Consider the following 16,208-nt stretch of genomic DNA (forward strand, 5'->3'; position numbering starts at 1 on the left):
TACCGTTGTAATGTTGAGCGGAGGGCACGAGTCAGCGGAGGTCAGCGGACTTTTGATGAGGCTGAATTGTCACTGGCACGAGGGCTTGACCGAAAGCGTTGCGGGCGACAGTTTTTTCTTTTCTTTTTTTGATTCCATTTATGTCCATTGAGAGATGACTCTATGTAGGACAATACGTGCTAGTCTAGGGACATCCATGTCCCGTCGCACCTCTGTAGTCGCGAATGCCCCGATGTGAGACGTGCCCCATCGGTCCGCCGTTCTGCGGGCGACAGTTTGCAAGGGGAAGGCCAGCAGAGTGTCGATTTTCCGTCCAATGTTTGAATATACAGCTGGTACTTGGTTATTGAAATATCGACGAGCCATGTAGCAGTTGCTCGAGAGAGTGGACGCTGAGGCAGACGTGATGAACCCTTACTATTGCCTCCGAGGACCGATAGACAGAAGCTAGTAGCACAGGATTCCCTGGTGACTACTCTCTCCTAGGAGTCCTAGGCAGATTTTAGACGAATGAAGATAATCGTTCAATTTGGGATGTCATGCTATCCAAATTTCCATCCTTCTTGCAGATATCTGTCATTCTGCCTGAACGCCCGTTTAAAGCTTTCTTCTCCTCTTCTTTTTAGGTGGCTTATTTTCTGCCGGCTCTTCGACATCATCCTCCTGCTCCTCAAATATCATCTTCTGCATTTTAATGGAAGCCTCCCCCACTCCGTCGACCCCCACTCTCCCCTCATCACCATAACCGCCCGCTGCAGCACCAGCACCAGCGGCAGCTTTCATTTTCTGCCGCTCCTTCTTCCCCGCCCGTTTCTTTGGTATCGCATCCTCTGACCTGTGACTCGTCCCAGTGGCCCCTACACGTTCCTTCAATTTCTCCCTGAACTCTTTGAGGCGCTCTCCACGGTTATTATCCCACTTCTCCGCGCGGTAAGGTGCATAGCGCTTCACGCTCACGTATTGATTGAGTTCCTGATCCGTGGCCATGAGGACTTCCGCAGGGGTAAGCGCAAATGTTTGCGGCGTAGTCGTGGTGTATTTAAAGCGCGTAGGCATTCCTGCGACCTGCGACAATACGCGTGAATAAGAATTTCCAGAAAGCGGAAAAAAGGGCCTACCATGTCGTTAAACTCGAGCCCGTAGACTTCATCCATGTATTCATCAAGTTTGCGCTTCCTCATCTCCTCAGTGCCATCCCATTCCTCTTCATCATCGTGTGTACGCACGACGTCTGCATCCATGGCATCAATGTCCACTCCTTCGTCGTTGTCCTCGTCTTTCTTCTTTTTCTTTTTCTTCTTCTTCTTATTTGAAGACGAAGATGATTCGGCGGGCTGCGAAGGTGGGATGATATCATCGATATTGACATCATCATCCCACACGGGCTTTTCTTGATCCAGGTCAGAGTCGTCGCCATCACCGTAGAGCCCCGTCATTTGCTTGTCATGCGCTTCGGGGTCCCAGTCCGCATCGAGATCGAACTCCCTGAAGGCTACAACATTTGAGCCTGAGAGCCATAATAAGGTGACAAAAACAGCAAACCTTCAGCAGTTGGGATCAACCTCGACACCACCTTCACGCCCGATGCGCTCGAGTTTTCGGCGGACTTCCTTCATTTTAAGAGCTTTCAACCTTCGCACCTCCTCACGCTGCTTCTCGAGTTCTTCTTCCTGGCGCTGCTTCTTTCGCTCGCGGCCCTCCTTCCGAGTTGTGTCAGTTCGGCGTACTGTGGAGGCGATGTTTCGTGGGAAGGTCTTGATAGTAGCTGCGTCGCTGGTAGGCGAACAGCGTAAAATACAAGGAAATGGAAAGGGTAATGGTACTCACGGTTCTTCGAAACGGAAGTTATATGAAGTCTCGAAAGCGTCGGCGATCTCCACGAAGTCATCGTCATCGTCCATGATCTCCTCGTGTACATGTTGTTCTCCGTCCGTGGCATCCCCTCGTCCGTCATCTGAAGCCTCGAGGTCAGATTCAGCTACAGAGTCTTTAGCTTTGCCTTTTTTTGACGTGGGTTTAACGATCTCCTTGTATGTGGGTAACCTTCTTGCTGATTTGTCGATCCATCCGCGATTGAGGATATAGCTGAGAAGATTTAGAGGTGACTCGATTCATGAGGAGGCATGACTGACTTCATCAAGAACTCCTGATCAGCCTCTTGCTTGGACATCCCCTTCGCCTTGTCACCCTTTTTCTTCGTCTTGCTCTTCTCTTTGTCACCGGCGCGTTCTTCACTGTCCTCAGTCCCTGCATCTATCCCCGAATTCTCGACCACTACGAGACCTTCAAGATCCTCGCCAACAGCGTGCTTGAGGTATTCTCTGTATTCCTCTTCTTCATGCTCAAGTTCGTCCTTTGTCTTCTCTCGCGGGACAAGCAATCCGTCATCATCACTCTGATCAACGGCAGTGTGGAATGCAGCGCGGGTTTCGTCACGCAGTTGACGCTGCTCCTCGGTGTGTGTGGGTATGTGAGGTTCTGGAGTGGGCGAACGGGAGGTGTTGGCTTCGAGAGCGGACGCGAGAGCTGCTTGCCGGATAGTAAGAGGTTTTGACTATGAACGAAAGGCATGAAGTGTAGGATTGCATATATACATAGAATTCTCACTTTATCCTTGGTTTTCCGCTCTTGCACCTGGGGGGCACGAACGGCGGTGCGCTTCTGCTCCTCTAATAAGTATCAGAACTGGGGGGGTCAATACAGACGCAGTTTCGATGCACCTTCGAAGATACTTTTCTCCGCATTGTATATGGCCGGATCCTTCTTCCTGATCCTTGCTAGCGTCCTCAATATCGCAGCACCCACTGCAGGCGTGAGCTCTTCCCCATCCTCATCTTCAGATTCTGCGTCCTCAGAGTCTGTCTCCTCATCCTCATCCCCTTCAAAGTCGGACCCATATTTTTCTTTTACTGGCAGTCATGTTTTAGTCTAATTCTGTCACGTCAGACAGGAATGTGGTTTGGACGCACATTTTGCGAGCTCCTCGCGCTCTTTCTTGTATTCAAACGCCTTTGCATAGTGTTCATTGATGGTGAGGGTTTGAATGTCCTCGGTATCGGAATCGGAAAGCATGACTAGTCTGCATCTACTCGAAGTTGCTTGGAGCTGACTTGGACAAGAGTTACAATTCCATAATTCTAATATGACCAAACAATGCTCCTGTTTTCATTTACAACTTGGGATGAATGATGCGAAGCTTTCGCTCGTGCTTGAATTCATAGAGTACAGGCGACTTTGAGCCTGACGAATCTCCCATGCTGCCACGCCATGATTGTGTCTGGATGTCAAGGCGTTAAACCAAAGGCGACTTGACCCAACTCCAGACAATTGGATTGGTGCCAAACCTAAGATCCCCCAGCAATTCTCCATACCTCCATGGAACACGACAGGTTCGACGAACTAGTACATGCCAGGCGTTGATATGGAACGTTGAACATTGACTGTCGGCGCTCCCCGAATTTGCTTCATTCCAATAAGATTCGTGGAGTACGGGAACTCGAGTTCACTGGGATTCAGTTTCGAAGTACTGTTTATTGAGGCGATGTCAAAGGTGCGTTAGATCGTATTTAATCCGCCCCGGTGTGATCATAATGCGCTGGCCCTCCTCTACACCTTGACCTCTCTTATGGAAGCTTCTTCCGAACCAAAAGAACAACATCGGGAGACTGCGAGTATGTCCAGTCTTCTTGCAGATGACGCACTCCCTGACACCGACTCGATAATATCTAACGCTAAGTCCACTGCTGTGACTGGAACTGATTTCTATCAGCGTGACCTGACGAGTCGCGCATATGCCCTTGCTGGAGTGGTATGCTCGAGTATCGTCAGCTGCTTTTGTATCGTTGCAGGCACTGTCATTATTTCCACTGGCGGAATTACGGGTATGGTTCGAGTGACACCGAAGGAGCACAGGAATTTGCAGTTACAGATACTATGCCTGACAATGAACTTGATCGTCACATTATGCACGGAGTCCATAGGCTTCGTGCACAGCATCTCGTTGCGCTCTGCACTAGCCTCAGAATCCCGGCTTGTTTGCAGCACTAATCTGCGCATCACCGCAGCTCGTGGATGACGCAACCCTAACGGCCCACTCCTTAACTGGCCTCATGGCCGTCCTCATCATCATATCCTACAGCTCAGTGTCACTCTCCTGGCAAGAGTCTGGGATTATCATGGGGTTCCCTATCCTCATTTTGGGCATCGCACTTTCTCTGCAGGTAGCGATCGCATTGGCAGGGATGCAAGCTGTCAAAATATTCACATGGAGCTCCTCACCTTTCGACCTTATCGCTGCTCTAGTCCATCACACGCAATTGACTCCAGCTTCTCTCTGTTGCATGCGTAGTGTGTCCGACCGGGAACATAACTGAAGGTCCAGTGAAGCCGTCAGAGGTCCAGCCCTCAGCGTGGAGTGCTCACCGTAGCATCCGGAACGTTGTATTGTCTCTTTGGGTGCTCGTTGTAGCATGTGCTGTATGGGCCGCGTTCGTCAGGTGCGAACAGAACACCCTCACTACGTCCAAATCGTGGTCATTCTCTGATTGGAGGGTTGGCTATTCCTTCAAGTACACTATCAAGAGTGTCGGTGTTCTGATGTGGATTCTGGCGTTTGTCAACCTGGTGGTTGTCCAGGGACTGTTGACATTTGTACTGCATTCCGCCGAGCTCGTGAACATTATTCAAATTGAAAGGCAATGGAGATGTGCTACAACAGGGAAAGGACTTCACAGGACGAACCCGCTGCAGGCATTTTTCATTAATCCCCTCGGTATTTTCCTTTTCATCCTGAAGGTTGTGCTACGTGGGTCATTCGTTGATCGGTTGTCTTGAACAATCAACGCTATAGACTGAATGGTTAGGCTGTCGCTCTCTTCGACGTTTCCGCAAATGCCAGGATTGGGGAGCCCCCTATATTCATCACGTATGTAAACTAGGTTAGTATTTACTGTCCAACAGTCGGTACAACGTCCTCACACACTCACCAGATCTTGAACTTATTGATAGCGCTGTTGATATTTGCCTGTGTTTTCACTTTCGCCACACTGTGCCGACCACGCGTCCCCCAGCCGGTCGCATACGGGCACCTCCAGACACTCGCCAACCTCGTGGACGAGTGGTCGGAGGAGATGTGGTGGGGTCACAAGGAGGACGGGTCCCCGTATTGTCTTGCTGGTAGGGCATTTTCATGGTCACGAAGATGCTGTATTGACGCTCTTACACAGAGAGGAGCAATCATCCGTTGCCGGATGTGAAAATGGACTGTCTTTATGCTGGTTCTTGTGTCGTGTCTCATTCCACCCATCCCGGGAGAAGTACCCGCTGTTGAAAAGGTATTTCTTGATTTATGATTTATCTTTGTTGTCCGGCTGGACGATACATTTAGTGACAGTGCGCACGGTCAGCCACGCCATCGAATGAGACATCTTCGTGTTGTCTGCCGCGCAGGTAGCTCCGTTTGTCGACATATCATAGTGGGCAAGCACCACACTTTCCAGCTGTTATGATTTTCGCTTTGTCTGTACCGAGGACTGATCTACTCGGTCAATAGTCTAGATCTTCAACGTGTTCGGATACCATATACCTTCCTCGCATCTCCTTTACATGATACTTGCATTTCTCTTGCTGTACGAGTACATTAGTGCACGACTGTATGACTATTTTGATTCTGATTCTGAGACGTGCTGCTATCACTATCGCTGCTGTCTCGTACCTTGCCAACAACTTCATCAATATCTTCGTTCCATTTTTACTTCACCCTGATGCATCCGCTATGCTGCAGTACAACTTCCTCCTTTCCCTTCTCTCGTCTAAGCCTAACTTGACATGCTAGGCACTGTTATTGACTCTGGCAAAACTGACGCCTTCATCCAACCTTTATCCAACCTATGCACGTCGTTCGGGCACTCGCAATCGGTTCCATCGGACCCTGTGATACTGATAGTTTGTCATATGAAGACTCTCGAGCATGTCCGAGTCATGGTGAGTGCTAGGCTGCTCTTACTAAGATCTTGCCAAGCCTGAGCACGAAACAGTTTACTTAGTAGGAGCAGGAAATTATGCAAGCGGGCCCAAGGCTGTAGCGATCGACGTCAACATCGTTGAACGACCTCGAAAAACCAAGAACATATTCGGCACCAACAACCATAGAACTCTCATCTTCATGCCGCTTCCTCGGCGGTGTGAGTAGTTCAAAACCACTTACTATCAAACTCAATTCGACCGTGCTCGAAGTCGAACCTCGAAGCTATAAAATCTATTATTTTCACGCACCGCTATCAGTGTACATCTCAATAATATATCAACTTTTGCTTACAGCTATCTTCATATCGATAGACCGGAATTTGAAATAGTAGGGCGGTACAAATGTTCCGGCGCGCGCGCATATTTGCCACCATCTGCACATGGTGATGGTAGTACTATACTACTAGTACCAACTGTACGGTGACCTTCATTGTCAAGCAACGAAGCCCTTGCCGTGCAAGACGCTACAATGTTGTCAAAGCAAGTTGTGCTCATCATCAGATGAGGCTTCACTTAGTTTCTGATGTCAGGAGTGCGCTCGACAAATGAGAGAAGGTACTGTTCAAAATGTCTTCATGCTTTCACTTACTGCAACATCCTGTGCTGTAAGTAGACGTGGACGACCGCTTTCCAGAGGTCTTTGAACAGCAGAGCCTGTGAATTGCGAGAGCCGAAGCACTCGATTGACTGTTCGATGGCTGCATCCTGTCACTTGTGCTATGGCCTTCGACGCCACGCCGCGTGTGGACATAACAACCCACTGCTGTTCGGGTGCCTCTGATATATGTCGACGGTTTCCGTGTATGATGGCGACGGTCGGCAGTCGTTGTACTAGTATTCCCCAAGCGACTTACAAAAGTAGCTAGCATGAGCACCTCTGTTTGGTATCGCTCCAATAACAAATAAAAGCGGCGAAGTGAATATTTCAAATTCTGGCCTATCGATATATTGAAGATAGCTGTACATATGGGTGGAGTAAGAAACGGCATCATTTGATTTGATTTGATTTGCAATATTGCTTCCGCCCTAAGCCAAGATTAACAGTGACTTAGTCTACTAGCTTGACCCTGAACAACGCGGCATGTGTAAGAATGCTTCACGGTGCGTAAAATGAGAAAATATGAGAAAATAATTAGGAAAAATAGACGACGCGATCACGTTGACTTCAAGACCATGCACAAAACTGCCAAGACCCGTAAACACCATTCGCAGCTCAATTCCCGTGCTCTGCAAACGTGAGCGAGCTAGGGACGGTGGGAAAGACAGGAGACATATAATTCAGACGGTGAGAAGGCGGACGGGAGGGCTCAGAGACCAGCAGTCGTTCAAGTGCCGAGAAAGACGAGATCCTGGATGGGTGATGTCAAGAAATGCCGAGGGACTAGAAGATTCACAACTTCAGGCAATAGAGAACTGGCTAATTAATAATCTATTTGTATTGTTATGCGTGATGAAAGCCAGTGTAAATATCGAATGAAAGTGGCATAGACAGAGAAGGACAGTTATGAGAACGAATGCCAAAAACATGAATAACGTGAGCTGCAAAGGGTGTTGTTACATTGTCCCTCGTTCATCATTCCACACGAGGCTTAGAGTGTTCGGAACGCGTATCGACTGTTGTTCCTTATCCGCTCCCCGTAGCGCCAGAATATCCAGGGTCTGCAGGACATGATCAGCAAAGATGACGATGGGAGGAACAAAGCGGAACAGTACGCAGGAACGCCGATTACGATTGCCACGACCTGCAAGGACAGTATCGCCCTTGCCGAACCCGAGTGCAGTTGTACATCGATGGAGCAAACAAGGGGAATCCAAAGCCTGCGAGTGACCTCAGACAGTTGGCAGCAGCGAGCGCTGAATACGAAAGACGTGAGATAGGATGCAATGGAAGCGCCAGATAAACATGAATACGTACCAGAAGCGGCATAGAGCGTGAAAGGAGTCAACGATGTAAGTTTGGAATGCACTGGAAATTCAGAACAATGCCTGCTCCGACAAGCACGCTGCCCTATAGAAGCCGTCAGTATGGGGGGGCGGTACTTGCAGGATCAAACTCACAACATCGGGACCTATCCATAATGTACGCTTTTCAACACACCAACCTCCTATCAACATCCCCATTGGAAGTAGGAGAGATCCCGGGAACATAGCGGCTGATGACAGTGAATGAGCACTCAAGCAAGGAGACATTAGAAGAAATACGACGAACGCAATCTGAATTCTGGTTTTCCAACTCCACCATTCTTATTCTTGAAATAAACGTAAATCTTGTCCATCGACTTCGCATTGACTTGGGACGCCAACATCAACCCTACGCCAAGTGCAATGTAATGAAGGCCGGCGATTCCGACCGATTCTCCCGTAAATACCCTGGAAGATCGTTGGATATGTTGTCAAAAAGACTGAGAGGACTGTGAGATCATACTCGGGAGAGAAAACCAGGAACAAGCGACTTACGGTAAAGGATTCCGTATAGATACGCCATGTAAATACTGAGGAGCACTACGATCGGCTCATTGAAAAAGAGTTGGAAAGGGCGTTTGAGCGCATTGGACATGATGGTCTTCCAGCTATAGGAATCGCTGTCGTCAGATAACATCCTACCAAAATTATACAAGGACTTACTTGCGGGCATCACCATCGAAAACGGTGCGGACTTCTCTGTACGGCCCCTTCTCGGTATCCATCGTTTTGCGAAGCTCGACTGCCTTCCATTCCAATAGGACAGGGGCATAAGCTGAAACAAAATCAGTAAGGATGAGCGAACCGTGGCCAGTCAATTACTCACTCTCTTTAAGAAAAAACATTCCCAAAAGTTGAACAATTGCATCCGCAATGGAAGTAGCATAAAACTACCATAGAAATGAGAACAATCCTCAACTAGTGGAAAGATCACATACCACCCATTTCCAAGTTGAACGTTCAGCAATCCTGGGAAGAATTAGATAATGTCATTAATTTCGGAAAAATCACAAACCAGGCGCCAGTGACAGGTCCTACAACAGGTCCCAATAACGGAGCCAAGGAAAAAACAGCGATGGCTTTTCCTCTCTCCTCCGGTCGCCAGATATCACCGAGAACGCCACCACCGACCTGAAAAGGAAGACGTTCAGAATGAATACTTCCTATTAAAGACATTTAAACCTTACCGCCATGGGCGCGCTGCCTCCGAGGCCAGCGAGGAATCGGAAGGCAATGAACTGAGCTTCAGACTTTGCGAATCCACAGGCAAGATTCCATCCTACGATTTCAAGCATGAGGATGAAATGATATGTCAGCTTGAAAAGGTCACATACCAAGATACCACGCATTTGCCAATTGTAACACGCGCGATCGCCCGTATATTTCACTCAGTGGACCCAGAAGGAAAGGCCCGAACGCTGGTTGTAGTTCAGTTGATGAGCGGGGTAATTTTACCAAATTGCCTTACCATATCCCAGGACGAAGACGGATGTCATGATTGATATTAAGATGTCGCTTTTCACCCCAAATTCATCAGCCACCTGGAAAGCGGCGGGCGCGATGATAGAGGAAGAAACTGGACTGATAAATGTGAAGAGCGACACGATGACGCTAGCACCCCATTTTCCTCTGTGGCTCCAACTGTGCAATCACTGTAAGCCCAATTAAAACGCTGCTATGCTCACGCGACGCACTTTTTAGGATTGGTGGGGTCATTTGGGCCGTCCCAGTCAACAATTAAAATGTCTTTCTCGTTGCTCGTTGTCGTATGCAACTTGCCGTCACCGGTGTCATAGGGTTTCTGAGAAGCACCCTCTTCATCGTGGAGCGTTGGTGTGTGGGATGCATTGTCTGGTAGCACATTTGGTCCGTCAATGTCAACATCAGGTGTCATGGGTGAGGGGGGTTCTGCAGACATGACTCAATAACAAACAATCCTCATGGTTCTTTCATGCCTGTTTACTTATAAGTGGTGCAGGGCTGCGCATGGGAGCCGTGTTAAGCCCTTCACGGGCAATTAGTAACAGCCTCCGGTCATTGGCGAGGGTGGATCAACTTCTTGGTCTTTGCGCTAAACCTAGTTAAGCTGCTGGTGCCCTGGTTTTCGATACCGACATATATAGATCGGGTCTCATAAGGCCATAGCCGGACCAAATACAGAAGGACCTCGACCACCGCTCGGCGAATAGCTCGGCCAGAGTCGAAGTTCGCTACTCAGCACAGTTTGTCGTACTAGCACGCCGCCGCCACATGAATATTCCAGAGGACCTCAACTGCGTCCACCACCAACACCCGGTGATGACATTCACCCATAAATCGACCGGAAAAAGCCTGACACTGCTCTCAGGGCATTCTGCACTGTGTGCAAGCCTATCTGATTTCGGGTTAGGGCCAGTTGGACCTGACTAGACTGCCGACCTCCTTCCGATCGGGCGCGGTGACTTCTGAATCATGGCCTGCAGCTTCCTGTGTATCAGGATTCCGTCTCATCCTCTGCATGCATTGTCAACATCGACTTTGTTTAGGTGCTGACCACCTAGGGTCATGACTCATCGAAGAGGTTGGTCCGGCGCCCGGTTTTGAAGCATTGGCCGCAACACGAAGAGATCATGTGTCATTAAGGAATAATGAAATCATGTATGATTGAGGAATGGCCAAATGATTTTGAAAAGGCACAGCCAATGACGATGGTTACTAGACAGGAGTAGATTTAGGTGGCAAACAAATGGAGATGCGGCGGCGTCGTGCAACCTCGCTCAACCTGTTCGCGGCTGTATACAATCGGTTTCGATGACGAACACAACGACGACGACGACGAAGACATAATGATATTACACAATCGAGATTTGTAGAGTTTTCGGGGTCCAAGCCTTTATTAAAAGTTTACCGCAATCATTATCAAGTTGAAAGACTGAAGCCGTTCTATTCCAGAAGCGAAGCTAGTTATGGCAACTCAGTGGTTAAGCGAACCGAGCAACTTGCGAGCAGCCTCAGCATCGGAAGCGACGCCGAGGCCGAGCAGGTTCGATTGTCAATTGACAACATCAGTCTGGACTGTGGTCTACGTTCATCATGGGGCGATAAGGGTCATAGCTATAACGTAGTGAGACATGGATCTTGGAGCGGCGTAGTGAGACAAAGCAGAATTCGGGTGTAGACCCATGCCCGAGTCATGCCCGAGTCGTCATTTCTCAGGCCTGTACTTTAAGCTTATCAACGGATAACCTTCGGCAACAGCTTTACGAGTGACAATACAGTCATTAGGCCGTTGTCCCGGCGGCAAAGTTTCCCGGAGCTTTCGGCTTCAATTTGTGTCGCAAGAATTGAAATTTCTCAAAAGATAGTATGATACAATCGCGGCACAATGGGAGACTAAGCACGGCGTCCTAATAATAGTTTCAAGTCTTCAAAGACTCTAATCGCGTCAGTACTATGTTTCGTCGAAAAGGTGCTCATAGCAATTGACGTGTGAAAGTCCGAATGCCGCCGTGACACGTTGTCACGTCACGTACGCGATGTCTATGATATCAACAGGCACGTTGTCCGTCGTCTACCCCTACTTGGCGGAAGTCAAGTAGGCTCCCGCGATGTATGTAGAAAGTCGATGTACATATGGTCATAGCAATCGAGACGTGCGCGTTTAAGGGGGCGCTACGACGTTGTCCTCGGACCTCTTCAAGTCTTCTCCGACTGCTTGGATTCGACGATTGCAACGTGATTGACGGGCTAGAGAAAATAAGTGTATACTATTCACAGTAAAATGATAGGAGCAAAAAGGCGGGCGCTACCGAGCGCCCCTCCCAATTGAGTAATTCCTGGCATTGCCAGCAATATCGTACGTGAAAGATAACCTGCTATTCGCTATTCGTTCTGCTCCGAGTTTAATATTTCAAACGGTGCTGTGATGGCACGCCTATGGTTTAGCAGCTAAAACCGGCAATATATATATCATGACAGCAGCACCGCTCGTCCCTGACGCGATTTGTCCCCCCAGTTTTCTATGTCCCTCTTCCAAGTCTGCGTGGTCGGAACATGCTCTCTCGCTGTCTTCAAGGGCCTCCAATTACTACTGCGAAAATCTCATAGTTTTGATCTCGACGGGCCCGACAAGGGTCATTGGTTGCTAGGTTCTTTAATCTTGTCATCTCCCTCATTTTGCACCGTCTGACTTGCACACAGGCAACGTTACCAAACTATTCGAAGGTGGTATCGAATATTGCGTCGATATTGTAGACAGATATGGTGGGGCAGTGAGACTTCATGGGCCATACGGTGTAAGTCCCTTCATCAGGTTACTGGCCCTTGCGAACCCTCCCCTCTCCAGGAACTTGTCTATCTTGCCGACCCACGCGCACTATATCACATGGTCGTCAAGGACCAGCAGATGTTTGAAGAGACTGACGATTTCATCATGTCAGTATCTTTCTCCTTTTCTCTCATTCCGGTTGACTCGGTACTTTTAAGGTCAAACAAACTCATATTTGGCAATGGCCTGGTAGGCACTGTCGGTGCGGCACACCCCGTCGAAATTAACCGACTCCTATTCTGACGGTATGTGCTTATTCACAGGAGAGCAGCATCGCCGGCAACGCAAACTCCTCAGCCCCCTCTTTTCAACGACAAACATGCGACGCCTCCTACCCACACTGCACCCAATTGCTGAAAAACTGGCATCCACCCTCGTAGCCAAACTCCCCGCTGACGGCTGTACGTACTGCGCTCTCCCATCTAGAAACAACCATCCATTGACATAGATGGCACAGCACAAAAAGAAATCGACGTTCTTCCATGGCTCTCTCGCTGCGCGCTCGATGGCATTTGTCAATGCATCCTTGGGTATCCCTCTAACAGCCTCTCAGCAGGAGATGATGAGGGTGATGAATACGTCGAAGCGCTGCGGAACCTGGGGTGCGTCCGTTCATTGGTCGTCTTTCTTTCGAAACCATAACATAACATGCTGTAGGCCCCTGATCTCAAATCTCCAGATGCTACGACGGTTCGTGGTGCTCGTCAATCGCTACTGCTCGCCATACTGGGCAACAAAAGTTCTTGATTTGGTCACAGCACCCTGGCTCCCGACGCAGCTTATGAGGGACGTGCGGGAGTTGCGCCGCATCGTGGAGACAATGGATAGTGCCAGTCGAAGGGAATTTGCAGTGAAGAAAGCAGCTGCGGAGGCTGACGATGAATTATGCGAAGACAGTCGTATGCCACCGTCAATGATGGATATCATGCGTAAGTCCCATAAACAATCGAGAACATCATTGCTCACATGCAAACAGTAAAAGCCAACTCCGTGACATCCAACACAGACCAGCTAACGGATGCTGAATTATTCGGACAAATGAAGTAGGTCTTCGGACCATCCGCGCGTCCCAAACGTCGACTGATTTCGTTACAGCGTCATGGTATTTGCTGGCCTCGACACGACTACCGCCGCGCTAGCCCGCTGCATCTACTTGCTAGCCATGAACCCCCACATTCAAGCGAGACTCAGGAGCGAAATTCGGGATGCCATGAAGTCCTCAGAGCATCAGGACGAGGACGACGCCACCCCATTCGCTGGACTGTCCTACGAAATTCTCGACAACCTCCCGTTCCTCGATGGTGTCGTGAAGGAGACCCTCCGTCTTTACCCCTCCTTCCCATTCATGCTGAGGAAGTACGTCCTTTCTTCTCCTGTCACTCTTCATGCAGATATCTAATTTCACGCATGGTGCACAGAACGACCAAAGCAACCACCCTCCCTGTACACTTCCCCGTGCGCACACGGGCCGGTGTGGAAACGTCCACCATTACAATGCCGCAGGGGAGCCATGCAATCATCTCCATCCTCGCTGCGAACCGCCATAAAGAGATATGGGGTCCTGACGCGAATGAGTGGATCCCTGAGCGGTGGCTTGCAGAGGAGCAAGGACGATCTGCGCCTACCCTAGGTGTCAAGGACGGTGTTCGGTTCCCCGCCGTGTACTCCAACATGTGAGTATTGACAGTGTTGTCTTCCCCAACACTTCATTCAATATATGGTACTAACTCGTGCACAGGATGACGTTCCTCAGCGGCAACCGTTCCTGCGTGTTAGTCCTTTCCCTCTCATATGATCATGTCCATCTGACTAATCTCCACAATTCTTAGCGGGTTCAAATTCGCCGAGATGGAAATGAGTACGTCTGTACCACTCCACGTGCAGCTGACTATTAACACTACTTTTCCACCAGAAAAAGTCCTGGCAACTCTCCTCGTACGTCTGCACTTTGCGCTCCCGACGGATAAAGAAATCCAGTGGAAGCTCTGGGCGTTCCATGTCCCTGTTGTCAAGCCCCCCGCTGGCGATGGCGTGACGCAGCAGGTCCCGTTGAACGTGCGCCTGGCGAGGGAGGAAGATTTTAAGTGGTAGGTTATGATAGAGCATTGCGTGTGGACAGTGGCTTCTTTCACGACTTTCTATAACGTCCTCCTATCTTATGCGCACGCATTAGCGTGTATAGAGCTGTGTTTTGTTACCATTTCATGCAGTACATGGTGGTACTACTTACTGTCTTTTCGATGCGCTCATACTACTATATTCAGATATAGATGATGTTTGTTGGTACCACTCCATGCAACTACATAGTAGAGCTGTACGATTCACTGTAAGAGTTCTCAGGTCTTAAATGACGATAGCATGACGCGAGACAATGAAACAAAAGAACAGACGACACGATCACGTCGATGCAAAGAATTTCACAAACACGCAATAGTCTCCCTAGCCAGACCCAGTAGAATGACGATAGTCATCCCTTAATCACGCAAAGAACTGGCACGATCTGCATCTGCCACTCGCCGTGCTCTGTACTATCATTCCAGATAATATGCAAAATCTCCAGAGAGCTCGAACATTATATTACACTGAACTTACTCAGGCATATCCAGACTACCTAGAAACGATGCACTGTACAAGTAGAATGGTAATTTTGAATGTGATCTTCCTACAGGGATATTAATTGTATGACTTTCCGTAGTAATTAGACTTTCAAACTTTAAAAGTCGGAGTGTCGCCTCGCACTTCGTCACGATTGAGAAACACTATCTAAACCGCAGACCGATTGCATCTAGATTCTGATGTCAAGTTTCGAGTTTGTTGTGAGCTGTTAGAAATTCAGTAACTCAGCGTCAGTACCAACATCGTCGTGGAGTTTCAAAGGGATGTTTAACATGTTTTGAATAATAAGTAGAAGGAGGCCTACCCCCTCCCCTTTCAGATATCTGTCTAGAACTGGGTGTTTTTGACCCGCAGGACTTGCAAAATACTGACGTTTAACGGCGGCACGAAGGACGTTAGAACATAGATTTAGATGAGCATTCATAGTAGTAAAGTTACACCTGGAGCATAACAAATACATTGCAGGGAGGTCGGAACATACATTCGGTCGAAGTTATCCTCTTGAATCGAGATGATACAGAGGAAGGATCAACGTCTTGTACTGCATAGGACATATTAAATCTCCTCTTGCTGAAACTTGACTTTGCAGATTACTAGCAGGAAGACCCCTGAATTTTGAGCCATAATCAGACAGTCCAACATCCACATGGTCTCAAAATTCAGGAAAATCAAAATTAGATGTTTTGCATATTACATGGAATGATAGTCATGACTCCGACCCATGATGGTCGGAAGGAGGAAGGCATCGGCTTTTGGAGGTTGTAATTGGAAATCGAGAGCTGTGTGAGTGCTGAGAAAGACAACAACGTGCATTGGATGGCGCCACTGAGGGGTTCAATATATCAGAGAACCGCTGATCGGGAGATTACTAAGATGACGCAGGAAGAAGATGCTAGGAAAGCGGAAGGTGCGGAATGTAAGTGAGTGGTCTCACAGATTCTGCAATCTGGACAAGGTGGAGGGTAGAGAGGAACCTATCATGGCGTCGCGAACGAGGGTGAGGTTGGTGACAGCTTCAAGGGTTTAGGGAGAAGAATAAATTGTCTAGGAGGGTGCGGTGACTGTGACCCCAAGATGGAATTGGATATAGGGAGGTGATGTTGGTGAACGACCAAGGCAATGCTTTGGCTATGAAGAACCAATCGATCAGCTCGTGCAAATGATAAGAGTCATAAGACATACGGTACCTGGTATGTTTTTACCTCCGGTTTGCAAAGACCGAAGGCCATCAGAGGTCAGAGCTCATTTGAGCTCATCGGGTCCGTACTGGTACCCCAGGGAACATCGATTAGCTGCAAAT

General features: G+C 48.7%; 4 protein-coding genes across 4 annotated transcripts; 2 read left to right on the forward strand and 2 right to left on the reverse strand.

The window, feature by feature from the left end:
* Positions 1-597: 597 nt before the first annotated feature.
* EDB91DRAFT_1054154 (KRI1-like family C-terminal-domain-containing protein) lies at positions 598-3,072 on the reverse strand (the record flags this gene model as incomplete). Its single annotated transcript, XM_041313808.1, has 8 exons — positions 598-1,065; positions 1,119-1,507; positions 1,571-1,773; positions 1,828-2,085; positions 2,133-2,554; positions 2,608-2,669; positions 2,721-2,909; positions 2,970-3,072. 8 exons carry the CDS (start codon positions 3,070-3,072, stop codon positions 598-600), a joined length of 2,094 nt encoding a protein of 697 aa, XP_041176649.1.
* Positions 3,073-3,673: 601 nt separating this feature from the next.
* EDB91DRAFT_1248851 (uncharacterized protein) lies at positions 3,674-5,329 on the forward strand (the record flags this gene model as incomplete). The annotated part of the gene is made up of 6 exons (XM_041322985.1): positions 3,674-3,808; positions 4,065-4,335; positions 4,382-4,815; positions 4,863-4,928; positions 4,989-5,175; positions 5,226-5,329. The coding sequence occupies 6 exons, from the start codon at positions 3,674-3,676 to the stop codon at positions 5,327-5,329; spliced, it is 1,197 nt and encodes a 398-aa protein (XP_041176650.1).
* A 1,788-nt stretch (positions 5,330-7,117) lies between these two features.
* On the reverse strand, positions 7,118-9,943 carry EDB91DRAFT_1135690 (MFS polyamine transporter). The gene is made up of 14 exons (XM_041318813.1): positions 9,681-9,943; positions 9,455-9,627; positions 9,321-9,404; positions 9,174-9,265; positions 9,002-9,117; positions 8,925-8,955; positions 8,813-8,876; positions 8,650-8,761; positions 8,478-8,594; positions 8,234-8,394; positions 8,083-8,177; positions 7,972-8,032; positions 7,812-7,878; positions 7,118-7,683 (listed from the first exon to the last, which is right to left on the reverse strand). The coding sequence occupies exons 1-14, from the start codon at positions 9,902-9,904 to the stop codon at positions 7,614-7,616; spliced, it is 1,467 nt and encodes a 488-aa protein (XP_041176651.1). The 5' UTR covers positions 9,905-9,943; the 3' UTR covers positions 7,118-7,613.
* Positions 9,944-11,915: 1,972 nt separating this feature from the next.
* EDB91DRAFT_1202864 (cytochrome P450) lies at positions 11,916-14,713 on the forward strand. The gene is made up of 13 exons (XM_041320678.1): positions 11,916-12,113; positions 12,166-12,260; positions 12,311-12,399; positions 12,451-12,494; positions 12,556-12,693; positions 12,750-12,894; positions 12,950-13,221; positions 13,269-13,335; positions 13,388-13,648; positions 13,711-13,965; positions 14,031-14,063; positions 14,122-14,150; positions 14,205-14,713. The coding sequence occupies exons 1-13, from the start codon at positions 11,987-11,989 to the stop codon at positions 14,381-14,383; spliced, it is 1,734 nt and encodes a 577-aa protein (XP_041176652.1). The 5' UTR covers positions 11,916-11,986; the 3' UTR covers positions 14,384-14,713.
* The last annotated feature ends 1,495 nt before the right edge of the window (positions 14,714-16,208 follow it).

The sequence above is a fragment of the Suillus paluster genome (genome assembly GCF_016628075.1).
Source record: "Suillus paluster strain FC165 chromosome Unknown EDB91scaffold_29, whole genome shotgun sequence".
NCBI classification, from domain to species: domain Eukaryota; kingdom Fungi; phylum Basidiomycota; class Agaricomycetes; order Boletales; family Suillaceae; genus Suillus; species Suillus paluster.